Raw genomic sequence first — 17,845 nt, 5'->3', positions numbered from 1 at the left:
AGCCATGCTGTGATGGCGACCCACATATAAAATAGAGGAGGACTGGCACAGATGTTAGCTCAGGGCTAATCTTCCTCAGCAAAAAAAAAAAAAAAAGTATAAATATATTAAAATATATATAAAAAAGGAACTTTTAATAATGGTTGCTCATAAAGCCCACCTAAAGACAAGGGTGGGCACTTGTATTATATCTTTCTGTCATCATAAGTGTATCTACTATTATAAAAGTTATCCACCGGTGCTGGTCCAGCAGCATAGTGGTTAAGTTTGCGCACTCTGCTTCAGCGGCCCGGGTTCAGAAGGTTCAGATCTCGGGCGCGGACCTACACACTGCTTGCCAAGCCATGCTGTGGCAGTTGTCCCACATATAAAGTAGAGGAAAATGGGCACGGATGTTAGCCCAGGGCCAATCTTCCTCAGCAAAAAGAGGAGGATTGGCAACAGATGTTAGCTCAGGGCTAATCTTCCTCACAAAAGAAAACTAAAAAGATATTCATAATATGTAACTGAAAATAACTATTTATAAAATAGTAGTGTGACTCAATTTTTATACAAAATACACATAAAATTGTTCACACACAAGCAGAAAAGACTCCAAAGGCTATGTACCAAAATACAGACAATAATTATCTCTAAGTACATTATATTATAAACATTCTATATATTCTTTATGCTGATGTATTTTTCTATAATGAATGTATTTAATTCATATTGCATTTAAAATAAGAAAACAAAAATCATCTTTTTTGTGAAGGGGGTTTGGGAGGGCTATAAGAATAAAAAATAAAAATCAGTCAAAATGTCCTTACATATCTTCCAAAGCTTAGGCCACAAAATACCTGTATTCCATATACTCAAGTTTTAATAAATCTTTCAAACAGCCTTTATGTCCTCAAACATAAAAATCCCTATGTTAGACAAAGGCAGGCTATAGGCTTTTCATTCCAACCAAACCCCACCAAGTAGTTTCTGATGGAGCCTCTGATTCACTAGACTGCTACAGAGAAAGGCTTCTCATAGGTTGACACCAACTCTAGCACAATAATACGCTTTTCATATACTCATTCACTCATTCATAACATTAACCAAATACCTACCGTGAGCAAAGCATTACACAGTGTGCCTCACAAGCTAGAGATTGATTAACACATGATTGTCTCAAGTAGCATACAACCAGTGGGGAAATAGTGCAGATATGACAGAGGAGGAGGAGCACTGAGAGGAGACAGTATGGAGAGCACTGATAATACTTCGCATTTGTAGACAAATATTTTCAAACAAATCAACAGATATTTGGAAATGTATAGGTAAAAATGAAGTACTATCTTTTTCAGCTTTCATTCACGTTTGGACTCTGAAAGCAATTATCCCTACCAATTATTTGCCACGAAATCATACGCTAGGTCCTCCTATATTATTACATAACTTGTCACATAGGAATATTTTAGTCTCTATTTGAAGGCAGACATTTTTGTACCCCCCCACAGTGTATCATACACAGAACAGACACTATAAATATTTCCAAAACGTACAAACTGAGTCAGCTGCTAGAGCTCCCCACAGTAGCCTGCCTCATTGTATCAGATGAAAGCATCCCACAGACATGGCGCACAGAAGCCCAGCCAAGGCTCGACCTAATGTAGAATATTTTTCCCTTTTAATTCCAGAGCAATGAAAAGCTTGGCAAGGCAGAAATAGAGAAAAGCTCAAAGAAGACAAAACAAGCATTTATAAGCAAAATCACTTCATATTAAGAAAGTCTGAGTTTTATTTAGCATTGTATCTGAGGCACTAATGAGAGTAAAGGAAGAAAACAAAGATCAATCCCACATTCAATTTTAAGGAGTCTTGCAATAATGAAAGCACACAGACTGTAACAAATCTTGAAAGTATGAAATGCTTTATGTTTACAATACATAAAATATGCTATGGGACTTCCTATCAAAAGGAGACAGTCTGAATATCTGCAAAGTCTTTCCAATCTGAAGACTCCAACACATGTTGTACTGCTGGTTTTCCCAATTCCAACCTAGAACTCTACAGACAAAACAAACAATATAGAAAGCTTTTCCGGGCAAAGGGCCTCTGAGGCAGTGTGATGTCGGCCCTGAGAAACAAGTCAACTGGTCTAGTGTTCAAGCAACATAATGCTACCAAAAAGCTGAAAGCCTTAGCATTTACATCTCAGACTATGTCAAGGAGACAATTCTCTTCAAGCTACAATTTCATGATTATATAGAAAATCACTGTTCTTCAAACAGCAAATTCATACTACACTACTAAGTATTTTAAAATGATTTTTACCTCTTTGTGAAGAAGGGGCCAAAATAACAATCAGGATTTTTAGAAATGAGAAAGGAAGTTCACTCAAGGTTAATAAAATTAATCAGTGACCCAACTATATGTACCCTCAAAACCATTAGTTCTGTCCAGGCTGCCAGGATAAATAAATTAATTAAAAAATTAGAAGCTTATATACAAGAAGACATTTTTACAACTACAGACATCAAAAAAAGAAAAAGAGCTTTAGACATGTATTTCTTTAGAAGAGCCTTCCTTGAAACTGTTTACTACAATTATTATATAAGCAAAGTAAGACTTGCAAGGAAAAACAACCTAAAAATTGGCATTAAATCTGCTTAATATCTTTAATAATTCTATTATTTCTAAATCCTTCCACAAAAGGGCATTACAGCTCTTCAGTTTATTGCAAACTTATCTTTAAAAAAAAAGTCAGCCCTAATGTTGAAGCTATAATACAAAATTTTAACTATTAGCACTATACTATAAAGCACAATGAAGAACATTTTATTTAAATAAAACAAGGATAGTATTTCACTGGGGCATATATCCAATAGATTTTTTTCCTCCATATCTACACCCAATGGTGATATTTTATAGGCTAATTTCTAAACAAATGAAAATTAAAAAAAAAAGTAATGAAAGCCATGTTTTGTTCAGGAATACTATTGTACACATCCCATATAGGTTGTTTTACAGCAGATACTAGTTTGCCAAGCTTCAGACAGCAAAATGCTAAGTTGTGAGTTTGGTATTGTCCAGCTAGTTGTCTCTTGTTGCCCTGGAGAACCTGGCAGCGCGTAATGCTGAGAGACCACCTTGTTGCCACCACTTCTCTTCTCACAGGAGACTCCACTGTGGTAGAACATTCATATCCTTAGGATGCAAGGCCTAGCAAAAAGCCTCCCACAAATCCACTGGATATCACAATGTTCTGTTTGATAAATTCTGTTGCCTGAAACATAAAGTAAGTTTAAACAAAAATACTCTTAATTATGCTACAACATGAATGAACCTTGAAAACATTACACTAAGTGAAATAGGAGACAAAAAAAAGACCAATACTGTATGATTCCACTTACATGAACAGTCAAATTCATTGAGAAAGAAAGTAGAACAGAGGTTACCAAGGGTTGGGGAGAGGGGTTAATTGTGGAAGTTATTGCTTAAAGGTTAGAGCTTCTATTTGGGATGATAAAAAAGTTCTTGAAATAGACAGTGGTAATGGTTGCACAAAAGCGTGAATGTACTTAATGCCACTGAATTGTGCACTTAAAAATAGTTAAAATGGTAAATTTTGTTATATATATTTTATCACAATAAGAAAAATAGACACAAATTTTAAAAAATACTCCTAATTATTGAATCTGGAGCTAAGTAATGTTTTCAGCTGTTTTTCTCAGTTCAACAAATATTCAGCAAAAATTTTTGTGCACCAACTATTGCAGGTGCCAACCACCATGCAAATGCCAGGGCTGTCCATTACAGACCGAAGGAGCCTAGAGCCCCCAGCCAGACCCAGTGAACTTCGTGGCTACTGAGATAACAGGTATATGAGCAGCAATAATCTCTCAGGTAAAAAGAAATCTACTCAGAGGGCAGGCATAAATGGTCCACTCAGCAAGTTATTAACATAGATTATTTAACAAATTCTCACAACATGCACAATGATATTTATTAATAGTCTACTTACCCAGTAAGAAAAAATATACAGGATCAAAAAAAATCACCTTGATAAAATGTTTAACCCAAATAAAATTATGAAGAAGCAATTACAGCCAGACTGTGGGATATTCTGCCTAGATGCTTCAAAAATGTCAGTGTCATGAAAGACAGGAAAAAAAAAAAAAACCCAGATGAGGGGACTGTTTAAGATTAAAGGAGACTTCAGAGACATGACAACCACATGCAATATATAATTCTTGATTGGGGAAAAAAAGCTATAAAAGATATTTTCTGGAAAAATTTTAATACAGACTGTATATCAGGAAATATTATTGTATCATGTTAAATTTTGGGGGATTAATAGCGTAATTGTAGTTGTATAGGAGAATACCCGTACTCTTGGGAAATATGCATTAAAGTATTTAAAAGTGAAAATCATGACGTCTTAAACAGTTTGGCAAAAAAAAAAAGTGTAAATCTCACACACACTCACTCACACACACAGGGATAAAGCAAATGATACAAAATGTGAATGAACTGGTGAATAGGTGAAGGGTATTTGGGTGTTCCCTGTATTTATCTTTCAACTTTTCAACTGATTCAAAATTTTTCAAAATAAAAAGTTGGGGCAAGTAAAAGGATAGCACAAAAACAAAGGCAAGAGAGTATTTGATTCAGTTCAATTCAACACAGAGTATAAGAAGAAAATAGATTAAATACACATAAAAAATATTAATAAAACTAATATAGTAATAAAATATACACATTTTCATACTATTCCATCTCAAGAAAAGAATAAGTAGTTTTAGTTTTACCACACCTTGTCTACATATGCACCCATTTGTAAAAGCAGAGAAAAAATTCTGGAAGAATACGGTCATGTGTCGCTTAATGATGGGGCTATGTTCTGAGAAAGGCGTTGTTGTGCGAACATGATAGCATGTACTTACACAAACCTAGATGGTATAGCCTACTACACACCTAGGCTACATGGTGCTAATCTGATGGGACCACTGTCATATTATGGAGTCCACTGTTGACCAAAACATCGTTATGCGGAGCATGACTGATGTTATCAGCTTTTACATGCAGATCAAAGTAGGTGGGAGATGGGCAGGGGAAACTATGTTAACTACTAAAAAAAATAACAACTGATTTAAATGGTGGTTTGATCCCAGATTTTACTTAACACTCTAGATATGACCAAAGACACCAATTTTTCTAAAAGAAGATAATCCCTAGTCACATTTTCTGCTAAGTGAGACCCATTTAAAAAAAAGGGGGGAGCCAAAAATGTACACTGTCTTACTTCTTCAATTATATTGTTGATTTCAGGTGCTGCCTTATTTGCTCGTTTCTTAATCTGCCTTTTTGCTTTGTTTACATCCTTTTCAACTCTCTTCCAGTCGATCTGCACATAGCCACTGTGACTGGCAATCTGCAAAAATGTAATAAAAATGGTTACTTCTAAACCACCAGGTTTGCTAACAAATCTATTACCCAGGAATATATGAACATTCAGATTTCAAGACATTTATGAAGTTTATAGGTAAGAAATCACAATTTACTCACTAATTTATTCACTGAACAGATACTGAGTTCCTACTCTGTGCCAAGCACTATTCTAGACTCCCAAGCTATAGCCAGGAACAAGGGAGACAAAAGTCCCCACTCTCAGAGAGCTTCAAGTCTGTTAGGGAAAACAGACATTAAGCATAAATAATTATTTAGATATGATGAAGACTATGTTAAGAAAAGCATAGTACACGATGGGAAAAGATTCCAAAAACTGTACTACAACTGGACTATAATTCTATCATAACTTTTGGAATTTGGGAATTAACTAAAAAGACACAGGGACTATCACAATTATACAGCTAATAAAAAAGTACCTTTTAATTAAATAGATATTTAATTACAAGGGATCAGAAGCCAACCAGTTATTAGGTCACTAAAGAAATCTAAAGTAGCAGATTAAGGCTCTTCACTAACTCTGACTCTACTTAAATTAAGAATACTTTCTGGTAATTGCTTTCGAAAGTGGAATATAAAAGAAATATGCCCTACACAACATTCATGCCATAAATCCTTTTAATAAAACTAGAGCTAAATACCTATTAACCATAAGAAAAATTCTCATATAGTGCTACTGAGACACTGCAAAATGTAAACAGGAATAACAGTGTATGTGTAAGCCAGTACAGTAAATTAGTCCCTCCAAATAATAAAATCAAAATATAAAGAATCACGAGTAGTAAACAATCAAGCCTTGCATACCACTATAAATCACTTCTATCAAGCTTATGCTTTCTTTGTAATCTTTTAATACACCACTTTGATTATAAACCACACATATACTTCAAATAATAAAAATATCTGACTTTATATAAATAGGTGGGAATCTTAGGTTCCATTTTCACTGTGAATGACTCCATAGAAGAATTTATTTATCTGCATTTCTTCCTGTGTTTATTCACGTACTATCACTTCAAACTCTGGCCTCAGCAAAACAGAGTGGTGATCAAATCAAATGGCAAGTGAAAGCTTTTCCTGGTAGTACCTGACATGATAATATGGGTCAAAGGCGCGGAGGTAATGATGAACCTCAGAGACCTTCCTACAGATAGCAACTATAAACCCTGGTTAAAATACAAGGGCTCTACAATTAAAAAAGCAAGCAGATTTTGAAGGGTAGTTGAAACTTGTAGGAAGGGACCAATAAAAGGCAAGTTGCCGATTTTTCTGGCTTTATCCTGAGGGGAGGATGCAGTTGTACGGTGGCTAAAACTAATAGAAAACATGCCATCTTTCCTGCCTGAAGAGCCAGAGGACAGAGTTCAGGACAATAACAGCTGCCAGAAAGGAGAGAGCTACAGAAGGGGAGCCCAAGTCCTGAACCACACATTCATGGGGCAGAACCAAGCATTCTGGCTAAGGCTAAAAGAAATGAACTGAAATTTGAGCTGCTACCCACCACAAGTGAAAGAGTTTGCAATTCGCGTCTAATCAAGTTAACTGCCTGTTAAAATCAAAACATCAACACACTTCAGAAGAATAAAACAGAATCCAGAGCCTCCACAACAAAACATTTTCAATGCCCAGGATAAAATCTAAAGTTATTTGATATATGATAAAACAGGAAAATGTGGCCTAGTCTCAAAAGAAAATCAATAGATGCCAACCCTGAGACACTCCAGATACTGGAATTATCAGGACTTTAAAGCAGCTATTATAGCTATGCTCAATGAGGTAAAGGAAACTGCTTGTCATCAATGAAAAGAAATCTTGCCAGAGACATAGGAAATATAATAAGAACAAAATGGAAATTACAGAATTGGAAAATACAGTATCTGAAATAAATTTATTGGATAGGCTTAATGGCAGAAGGTAGATGACAGAGGAAAGAGTCAGCGAACTTGAAGCTGTATCACTAGAAATTATACAACCTGAAAAAATAAATGAACAAAACCTCAGGACATTATCAAAAAGCCTAATATGCACATAGAGTTACATTCAGAAGAGAGAAAAAATAGAAAGGAACAGGGGCTGGCCCCGTGGCGTAGCGGTTAAGTGCGCATGATCCGCTGCTGGCAGCCAGGGTTCGGATCCCGGGCGCGCACCGACGCACCGCTTGTCAGGCCATGCTGTGTTGGTGTCCCATATAAAGTGGAGGAAGATGGGCACGGATGTTAGCCCAGGGCCAGTCTTTCTCCGCAAAAAGAGGAGGATTGGCGTGGATGTTTGCTCAGGGCTAATCTTCCTCACAAAAAAAATAGAAAAGAATAAATATTTAACGAAATAATGGCCAAAACCTTCCCAAATATGATTTACATAAATTTACACATTCAAAGAGCTCAGTGAACTCCAGGTAATGATCTGACACAATTATGAAATAACAACACTCAGATGATGCGAGGGGTGAGGGGAAGCATGCAAGTGTGTGAGATGGGAAGGGGGGACAGAGAGTTCAATAAATGAGAGCTAAATTCTCATATTCCATAATGAGAAGCCAATTAATTTGTTTAGAATAAAGGAGATAAATACCTTAAGAATCAGCTAAGAGTTCAAACACGGGGGTAGTGATAGAGGCAGAAGATTAATCTGTAACAAGCCTTGTATGTGTATTTGACCCTTTGGATTATGGGCATGTATAACTGAAAAAATAAAAACTGAATTTAAGATGTCAGTATGATAAATATCTACTAGAGTATTGAGTTTCTAGCAAAGTTTTAAGTAAACTAATATTTATCTTTAAATATAAGTAAATGTAACAAAAATATGGAAGTAGGCCTAACAGGCAATTATCCTAAAAGCCATTTGTTATTCTTATTTCCTCTTTCAGTTTCCTTCTACTGAGTTTTCAATGTAAGTCATATTCGTGGGAAAAATTGGTTTGATGCAGATGGGTCCCATGTTCTTCTGCTTAGTGACTTCAAAGAATATGTGGCCTAAGCATGGAGAAATAGGTGGCAATGGCAAAACGTGGATTTGATGGTGCATATTGAGTAGACTGAAATGGACTTCTGAAAAACTGACATGCAGAGTGGACTGAAATGTTATTCTCTCTATTCCATGAACATTTTAGGCAACTCTGCTTCAGTCCAGTACCCTTTTCCACTAAACGAAAGGACAAATGAGTTTTCAAAATAGCTATAGAATTAAATATGTTCTTGATTCTACATAAACCCAAGTCAAAATCAGCTTAAATAAAATTCTCTTCTGTACAAATGCTAGCATAATCATCCAAAGGACTAAATTTAGATATTAACCATATTCTTTTCTACCTCTTACCACAAGAAATAAGCAATTACTCCTATTAACGTCACCAACGGGAAGAAAATATATATATTTTAAAAAGCTATTTAGTAAACAACTCAAAATCTGTGCGTAACACATACGAATCCAGTCCCTTTGTACTTCAGGCAATGACACTGTTATTACATGATCAATGGCTTAGGTGCTGAAGTCAGATTTTGGTTGCTATGACCATCAATCATTTTTTAAATCGAGTACAACTGACAGTTCTCTGTATCTTTCAAATTATTGCTAACATTCATTCCCAGAGATTTTCAACTCGGAGATTTACTGTATTTGATCTTCAGGGAATGATATTTTTGGGAAAATATATGCCAAACAGACATGAATGCCAGAAAATATCCTGATAAACATCATCTAACAGCAAAGCATTTTTAAGCCTTATATTTAGAGGAACATGAACAAAAGTGAAATTTCAAATCTACCTGCCCCCGAAATACGATTATGGATGATATTTTAAACCCAATTTTCCACTTTCTATATTATTATGGTCCCCTAGTTTTAAAAAACACGTTAGAAATTGCTAACAGCAATTTCCCCTGGGAAGGAAAACTGCATGGCAAGGAAACGGGAAGGAAAGAGAACTTTTGAATTTTATAAACTCTGTGTGCATTTTAAATATATGTTTAAAATGTTCAGGATGAGTAAGTTATATTATTGATGAAATGTTTATCTTGCTAGGGAGATGCTTTGAGGGAAACTTAGGTAAGTAATAAAAAAAAATGAGGCACTTCGAATTTTACTAGTTGTCTTTTTAATAGCTGGGGTCAAATTTCACTTAAAGAACATAGAAGTATTTGAATTGTTGTCTTTCATAACAGATGCCAGCTTTCAAAAACTCATTTTTGTTTTTCCATAAACTTACGCCTAAAAGAAAAATTCCATCTTCTATTAAAACAGACAGGAGTACAACGGCTAAACTTGACTTTCTCAGTTCCCAAGGGTTACATATATAAGCAGAGGCAAGGACCTAAAGCTCTGACATACCTGAAGGAGAAGAAAGCCACCCCCTACTGCAGTTGCTGCAAGTTTTCCAACTTTCTGGAACAAGAATCCCGCACACCTTTAATGAAAGAAATGATAGAAGGTGAAATGACAAAAGACAAGATCAGTGATGCACTAAACTCTCTCCCTCTTCTACTTTCCATTGCTTTCCTAATAAAATCTTAATGTCTTCCAATTTCTTTTGATCATGTCCCTTACCTGCTCAGAAACCCTCCGTGTTTCCCTTCAGTTACATAGGCTAGTCAAAAGTGCACAATCTAAATTGTCTGAGATGTGCTTCAAAATGAGGGATGAAGAGAAGAGGGGAATTTATAGGAAAAAAGATTGGCTACTGCAACTGAATGTTGAGTACTCAGGGGTTCATTACACTCTTCTTCTACATTTGTATAAGTTGAAATTCCCCATAATAAAAGAGATTTGTTTTGTTTTGTTTTTTTTAATACAGTCAAGATGTTCCACACACCTTGCCGACCACCATTTACCCAAACCTTGGGCTCCAATCTGATTAGCCTCCAAATAGGTGATCAGCATAGCTCAAGCCATTAATCTCCCTGTTTCTAGGAGTTTCTACCTAGCTCTGCCGATCTAAAGCTTTTCTACCCTTTAAGGTCCAGCTGGAGTTCCACCTTCATGACTACTTGTCAGCCCACATTTCTCATGGCTTCCTTACCTATATCTAAATCTATCTATCTCTATATTTAACTTGTTTCGTCTCATCTATCCTGTAAGAATATCAACCCATACTTCTTTTGTGATTCTCTCCTTCAGTGAGCTCATATTCCCTTCAGTATTCCAAATACATAGTGTGCAAAAGAATCCAAGATTTCTAATTCTAGCCTTCTATACTGGGTTAAATACTGTCCCTCCAAAATCCATGTCCTTCCCAGAACCTCAGAACATGACCTTATTTGTAATAAGGGTCACTGCAGATGTAATTAGTTAATATGAAGCCATACTGGAGTAGGGTGGGCCCTAAATCCAATATGACTTAATCCAATATGTCATAGAGACATACAGAGGGAAGATGGCCATGTGATGATAGAGGCAGATATGTCTACAAGCCAAGGAATGGCATTCCAGGGATTGCTGGCAACCACCAGAAGCTAGGAGAAAAGCATGGAACAGATTCTCTCTCTCAGTCTCCAAGAAGGAACCAACCCTGCTGACACCTTTCAGACTTCTAGCCTCCAGACCTGTGAGAGAATAAATTTTTCTTGTTTTAAGCCACCTAGTTGTGGTACTTCGTTACAATAGCCTGAGGAAACTAATACACCTTCATAAGCGGAAATATTATATTTCCAATTACATGATGGCCTTCTTTAGCACTCAGAACCACATATTCAAAATATCCCAAAGCAGACATCTTTCCAGCCAAACCAACTGTTGCTAAGGTCCCAATTTGTAAGGGATAGCACCATTCTCTAGGCTCGCCACCTCATGTTCATCTCGGACTTTACCTTCTTCATCACCTTCGGGGTCCAACTGATCGCCAATTCTATACAGTCTATCTCCAAAACATTATTTGACTGTCTTCTTTCCATTCTCAAAGGCATCATTACCTTGCCTCCAGAACACACTAAGGGCTCTCTAGTCTTCACACCTCCTACCTCTCCTAGCAACCACCTTTCCTAATATCAATTTCTTACTTGGATCAAAAACCTATAGTTAGCTGCAGCTACGTATAATCTCCTTAGCCTCCCATTCATGTCCAGAATTGGTCTGAATTGTTAACTGGTTAGGTTAATGCCTATTAACCATTCCTCCTTAACGTACGCCACAATACTACATCAGTTTTACACACTAAGAAAATTGCAAAAATTTACTACACTGAATCTAAAGTCACTGCAACAAATCACCTGTGTAATATTAGTCCTATTACACAGCTCCTGGGCTGACACCTGGCTGTAAAGCAAACACATGTATTACGATAAAGACTATGTCCCTCAGTAGGGGAGTCAGCAACAAAGGCTCAGAAAGGGAGCCAGGTCTCAACAATATCCCAGGGAGCTGCTCCACAAGCATGTCCATCCTTTGCTTAATGGCATGCGTCACTACAATAAACCTACTAACTCCCCCTGCTCTGTCTCTAGGCTTTCCAAGCAAACTTCTGCCAAATATGGGGCTTCTCCCTGAGTCTGGCCTACAAGGAGAAAATACACAATGATTTGATAATTCTACTGCTCAATAATTTTTTAGTCTCTTTTCAGATGGGACTTTAGGCCCAGACTCACATTAACCAATCACCCACGGCACCAACTTGTGAGCTTATTTAAGCAGAGGGCCAGACCCTGAACTATGATAATCAAGGTACAACCAACCTGAGGAGAATCATCTTAACAACCAGGGCCCCGACCAGGCATCTCTCTTCTAATTGCAGTCTTTTGCATAAGCAGCATTAATAAGTACACATCATGAGTAAATACTATACCTCTGCATCACAGAATCTTCACAATGAGTGTTTCTACCATAAAATGGTATTTACAAAAAGGCATAGAGGAGCGCACCATTGTTCCAAGGTGCATGTAAAACACAAATCAAAAAAGTTAATACTTATGAAGTTTAAATATGTAAATTAAATTAAATTTAAATAATGTAAGATGAATTTAACTTAGAATCTAAGAAAAAAAATGGTTCTTCACAAGTTAAGCACCCACAGTAATTTCAAAAATTCTCTACAGTCATGAACATTTTCAAAATAAATGGTCAAACTTATTTCTAACCCTTATTTGGCTAATCTTTTATTCCAAGAAAGCAATTATGTAATCGTGATCTGAAACGTTAACTGGTTAGTTAAGGTTAATACTTATTAACTGCTCCTCCTTAATGTACTCCACATTATTATTACAGTGTAAGCAATCAGTTCTTTATTAAAACAAAGACCCAATGTTCTACAACTCTTCTTCAAAGTATTATAATCTAAATTACCCAGAAAAATCAACAGAATCATCTGTATCATAATGAGAATTTTACATGACTCTCTACAAGGCTGAAAATCCTGGAGACCAGTTCTACTGTGGGAGTTCTCACAGGTTTTTCCAGTTATTGGCACTGAACAAGTAGAATGACTTACATATAATTAACTCTTATATGTTTCTTCCTCTTTACCCACTATTACTGAATCAGATCCACTACATCTGCTCAATCTGAGAAGGGAGAAAATACATAAAGAATCAAAGGAAGGGTGAGGAGGGAACAGTGGAACAGTGTAGGCATGGAGTAGGCAGATCACCAAAACTCAACACTGAGTCCCTGAGTGTAGATCACACCAGTCATATCACAGAGAAAAGCCTCAAGGTAGAGCTCTTCTGGGATTAACAGAGTAAAGCCATTGAGGGTGCACAGTAACTGGCCCATGTACAAAGGGCAGCAGTCAGGCTCCCAATGAAATTTAACGAAAAACATGTTGTTCTCACCAGCCAGTCACTCCACCCATTACAATCTGGGTGGCTACTGAGTATTTTTCTACCATAGGTCCGGAACTGTGGCCAAACACTCGATTCCACCAATGGTGTCTTCTCGCATACTCAGTTAAATCCAACACTTCGTAAGAGTCATCATCACTTTCATATTCTTCAAAATACAAAATGGAAAAAATAAATTTAGAGTCAACCAAGTCAGAAATGTCCTACACATTTTTATCTGTTATAACTCACTGTTACGTTTGGCCTACAGCTAAAAATGCCCAGATGGAAATATTAAGAATGTTAAACCCAATCCCTGAGACTAGGGCCTCAAGAGTCAAGAGCCTGGCATCTCCTTTCCAAAGTCTCAGGGCCCAGCCTGCGGGTCTGAGCCAGGAACAAGTCAGAGTTACACAGCAGCGAGGGGTCACCCCCCAAATCTGTTAGGGTCAGGTCAGTAACACAGCAGGAAGGGTCACCCCCAAATCTCAGTAGGGTCAGGGCAAGAGCTGGGCCCATTTTCATCAGTGGGATAAAGAGGAGGTCCTCTTCTTAAAGAATCGGTTAGGGGCCCGGCAAGAAGAAACTACTTCGGAGTCAAGACTACAAAAAAAAGGCATTTGAAGATGGAAATGAACGGCCAGGGCCAGAGATGAAGCTAAGGCAGGAGGTGGGGCTGTGATGGGGGCGGAGGTCGCTCTTCGTCTGCGCTCTGCCCAGAGGGGAGGGAGAGTCTAGTTCGGAGGAAGTGCTCAAAGGGGCTGCCTCAAAAAAACAGCCCCAGGAACCCTGGGGCCGGGGAAGGAAAAGCCGCCCCGGGTACAAGGTCGAGAGCTGTGAGCCGCGTCTGAGATCCTACTTCGGGCCCCGGCCGCTCACCTTGGGGAGGGGGGTTCCGGGTTGCCATGATACCGCCAGCGGCCTGCTCTGAAGATGGTCCCCGCCCGCCCTTCTCTCCCTACTCTTTTAAGAGCCGCTCTAGGCCCAGGTGGAAGTCTATGGTCTCTTTTTTCCTCCTCCTCCTCCGGGCACGTTGTCCTGGCCCCGCCCCCTCCTCTCCGCGCAGGGTCTTCTGCGCAAGCGCAAGGTGGGGGGGGGGGTCGGATAGCAGCCCCACGAGGGCTTGTGGGAGTTGTAGTCCGTTGCCCCCTGCAACGGTTGCTTCCAACCCCAACCCCACCTGGAATTTCCATAACCTAAATTTTGTTACTCTATTTTGTTTTAAAGCTCTTGAGGGCTGGAGGGGAGGGGGCGTCCACATAATGGTATAAAGCGAAGACCAGCTTGGCATTTTGAACACTACTAGAATTCAAGCCCGTGAGAAAAAAGGCTTTTAAAAAGAGATTAGAGGAACCCTGTTTCAAGCCACATTTTTCGAAGGCGGCAAGGGCGCGCTAACGGATGGAAAATTTTTCTACTGCGCTGCTGCTGGGAACTGGAACCTTTTTATCCGCTCCCTCTCCACACGTTTCCTGCCAGGAACCGGAGGGAGGTAGAGGAAGGCTCAGGAACTGACCTGACAAAAAGACATAACTTTTTAGCATCATTTTTATTATTTAAATCTGACAGAGGAAGGAGGTCAAATTCTTCACCCAGAAGCTCTATGGGATTCTGTAGAATGAAAAACCGTGTTGATCACCAGGCGGTTAACTCAGGTTCACATAAACCAGTCCCCAAACTTGTTTTGAATTTGCATTGCAACCGCATTAAATTAAATTAAAATAGCCCTCTCCGTATTCGTTTTAAAGAAAAAACAAGGAATTCTGGTATAGGTTGCATTACTTAAAATATTGACTTGTATAGTTGCACGTGGCTTTTCAAATTCTGGTGCTTTAAATGCAGGGGTTGATTCTCTCAAGTTCCTCAACCTGTGGCCCCCAAAATGCAATTCTGAGACTGGCTGAAGATGTTGGTGTTCAAGGACAGTTATTTTGGGCCAGCCCAGTGTCGCAGTGGTTAAGTGTGCGCGCTCTGCTGCTGTGGCCCCAGGGTTCGAAGGTTGGGGAACCCTGGTGCGCACTGATACACCACTTGTCAAGCCATGCTGTGGTGGCGTCCCATATAAAGTAGAGGAAGATGGACACCTGATGTTAGCCCAGGGCCAATCTTCCTCAGCAAAAAAAAAAATAATAATAAAAGAGGATTTGCCATTAGATGTTAGCTCAGGGCTAGTCTTCCTCACACACACACACACACACACACACACGACAGTTATTTTGTGTAAGATTTCACTTTTCAGAAACAAAACAACTTTAAGGGACATAACTTCAGATGTCCTCACTGAAATATTTTTCCAAAAGTTAACAGATTTGAGTTCATACACTCCTTCCTCCCCATTGCCCACCCACTCCTAATGAGGTGTTAAGAAATAGAGAAATAGTGAATGATGGGCCACTGACAGACGAGAAAGGAGAAAAGAGAAAGGAAAATTACAAATTGGAAGAGCAAAATAGAGGGTTGACTAGGCCAATGACATCCAAGTGACACTTTCACGTGCTTCTAGCAATATCTGCAACTACAGAATGAAGCCTCTTTCCTGTCATGGCAATGGTATTTGGAATCAAATTGTTATGGAGAAATTAGGGAGAAAATGGAAAGGAAACTCTGCCCTTAAAATGCCAAGAATAGACCTTTGTATCCAAAATGTATCCAAAAAATAAATTAAAAGGCAATGGTATCTCCACTGGCCTTGAGGGCTGAGAAGGAACTTTTTAATGCTCTTCCCTTGCTTCTTGCAGTGATATGCCCCTGCCCTTACCTTAAGGAAGTTGTTTGTATAATGTATTTTTCGAGTGTGAGTTTTTTCTTTCCCAGTAGCAAAAAAGCTGTCATTTCGTTGGCTCAATGACAAATGGTTTAATGTGTAAATTGTATACATAGACTTTAAAAGGTGCTATGATCCTCCTGATGGATTCAAGGGGGTGGTTTTTGTTTAAATTCCCGTTTTAAATAGTGTATTTTTTTTTCAGTCATCACTAATAAACATTTTCATTGTGAACACTGATATGTACAACTATAGCAAAACATAATTTGAGTAGTCCCCAACTTTTCAATGGGTAGTGTTCCAAAAGTTTGTGAGTAACTTATTTGGAATAGAGAACATTTTCTATTTAATCCATAATGAAGCTGTAATGAAACTGTTCCTTCCTGACCTCCACCTTTCTTCGTTATCTTTGGAAACCTCATTTGTTAAAAACAATTTAGTCAGAATTGAGAAAAGCAAAAAGCAGACAAAACAACAAACAGAACACTTCACAGTCCCTGGGCAATCTAATCTCCCCCATTGGCTACAACTGTCACTCCCTCCTAGGTATCTGCATTTGAATGATCTATAAATTCAATAAACCCCAAACAACTGCACACAATCTTTGAAGCTACCCAAAGGAACAATAATAAAAAATTCAGAGTTGTTTCTCCTTTTCTCTTCCCTTTTCTCCCACAGTTAAGCAGTCATTTATCCTGTGCTTGCACAGCCTAGGCTGCGGCCTCCCTTCTCTCTTCGATGCTCTCCAAGGCCTTCCTTTGGACCATTGCAACGGCCTCTCACTTGGCTTCTTCCTGCATTTTCTTGTCTCTCCCAATCTGACCCCAATCCAATCTATTCTCTCACTAGATCTTCCCTTCTAAAACCTGAATCTGACTCGATCCTTTCTCTACTTAAGTACTTACAGCAATTGCTTGTTAGAAGATAAAGTCTAAATTTCTCAAGATATTACTGCATTGTGGGAAAATTTTTCTGTAAAGGGCCAGATAGTAAATATTTTAGGCTTTGCTAGTCATGTAGACATTGTCATATATTAAAAAAAAAGAAATCCTTTAAAAATGAAAAACCAGGGCCGGCCCCGTGGCTTAGCGGTTAAGTGAGCGCACTCTGCTGCTGGCGGCCCAGGTTTGGGTCCCAGGCGCGCACCGACGCACCGCTTCTCTGGCCACACTGAGGCTGCGTCCCACATACAGCAACTAGAAGGATGTGCAGCTATGACATACAACTATCTACTGGGGCTTTGGGGGAAAAAATAAATAAATAAAATTTAAAAATGAAAAACCGTTCTCAGCTCACAGACCACAAAGAGAGGGCTTGGGGCAAATTTGGCCTGAGGTCCTAGTTTGCTGATCTTTGGCATACAGGACCCTTCACATTTTGGACCTCTCTGGCCTGCTGCCGCAGCTTGCTCCAAGTTTTCTTCTCTTGTAAGACCACTGAACTTGTTAAGTTTTCTGAATACACATTGCTTTTTCCAACCTCCATGATTTAATTCATGCTCTCTCTCTCTCTGAAAGCAATGGCTCCCTTCTCTGCCAGGCAACACCTAGATACACTTTAAGACACATCTGAAAAGTAACTTCTCCACAGTTTTTCTCTATTTCCCCCAAAGACCTCCCTCCCTTCCTTATGATCCTTGTGTTGAATTTGAAGCAGATAGTTTAACATTTTGATTAAGCACTTAGATGAACTTCTGGGTCAGCCAGACCTGGGTTCAAATTCCAGCTCTGTCCTTCCTAGCTTTGTCTTTGGAGAAGTTTGTAGCCCTCCTGAGCTTCAGGTTCCTCCTCTAAAAAATTAGAAAGATTAATTGAAAATAATGATACTGGCTCAAGACAAGGTTGACATGAGGGAAGCCATTGTAGAAAAGAAACCCTATTGTAACTTGGAATGA

At 38.5% G+C, this 17,845-nt stretch overlaps 1 protein-coding gene across 2 annotated transcripts; it reads right to left on the bottom strand.

Annotated features, from left to right (window-relative positions):
• Window positions 1–1,744: 1,744 nt before the first annotated feature.
• On the bottom strand, window positions 1,745–14,157 carry FUNDC1 (FUN14 domain containing 1). 2 transcript variants are annotated; one of them, XM_004435011.3, is made up of 5 exons: window positions 14,067–14,157; window positions 13,200–13,356; window positions 9,769–9,844; window positions 5,276–5,404; window positions 1,745–3,256 (listed from the first exon to the last, which is right to left on the bottom strand). In XM_004435011.3, exons 1-5 carry the CDS (start codon window positions 14,092–14,094, stop codon window positions 3,179–3,181), a joined length of 468 nt encoding a protein of 155 aa, XP_004435068.1. In that variant the 5' UTR covers window positions 14,095–14,157; the 3' UTR covers window positions 1,745–3,178. The 2 variants fall into 2 exon arrangements, with proteins under 2 accessions (XP_004435068.1, XP_087283207.1); XM_087427081.1 differs by lacking the exon at window positions 14,067–14,157 and adding an exon at window positions 13,667–13,994.
• Between the last annotated feature and the right edge of the window lie 3,688 nt (window positions 14,158–17,845).

This window comes from Ceratotherium simum, chromosome X (genome assembly GCF_057802395.1).
Source record: "Ceratotherium simum simum isolate JZ-2026a chromosome X, ASM5780239v1, whole genome shotgun sequence".
NCBI classification, from domain to species: Eukaryota; Metazoa; Chordata; class Mammalia; order Perissodactyla; family Rhinocerotidae; genus Ceratotherium; species Ceratotherium simum.
Note: the sequence above shows the minus strand (reverse complement) of the source record. Positions and strands in the feature narration are given on the sequence as shown.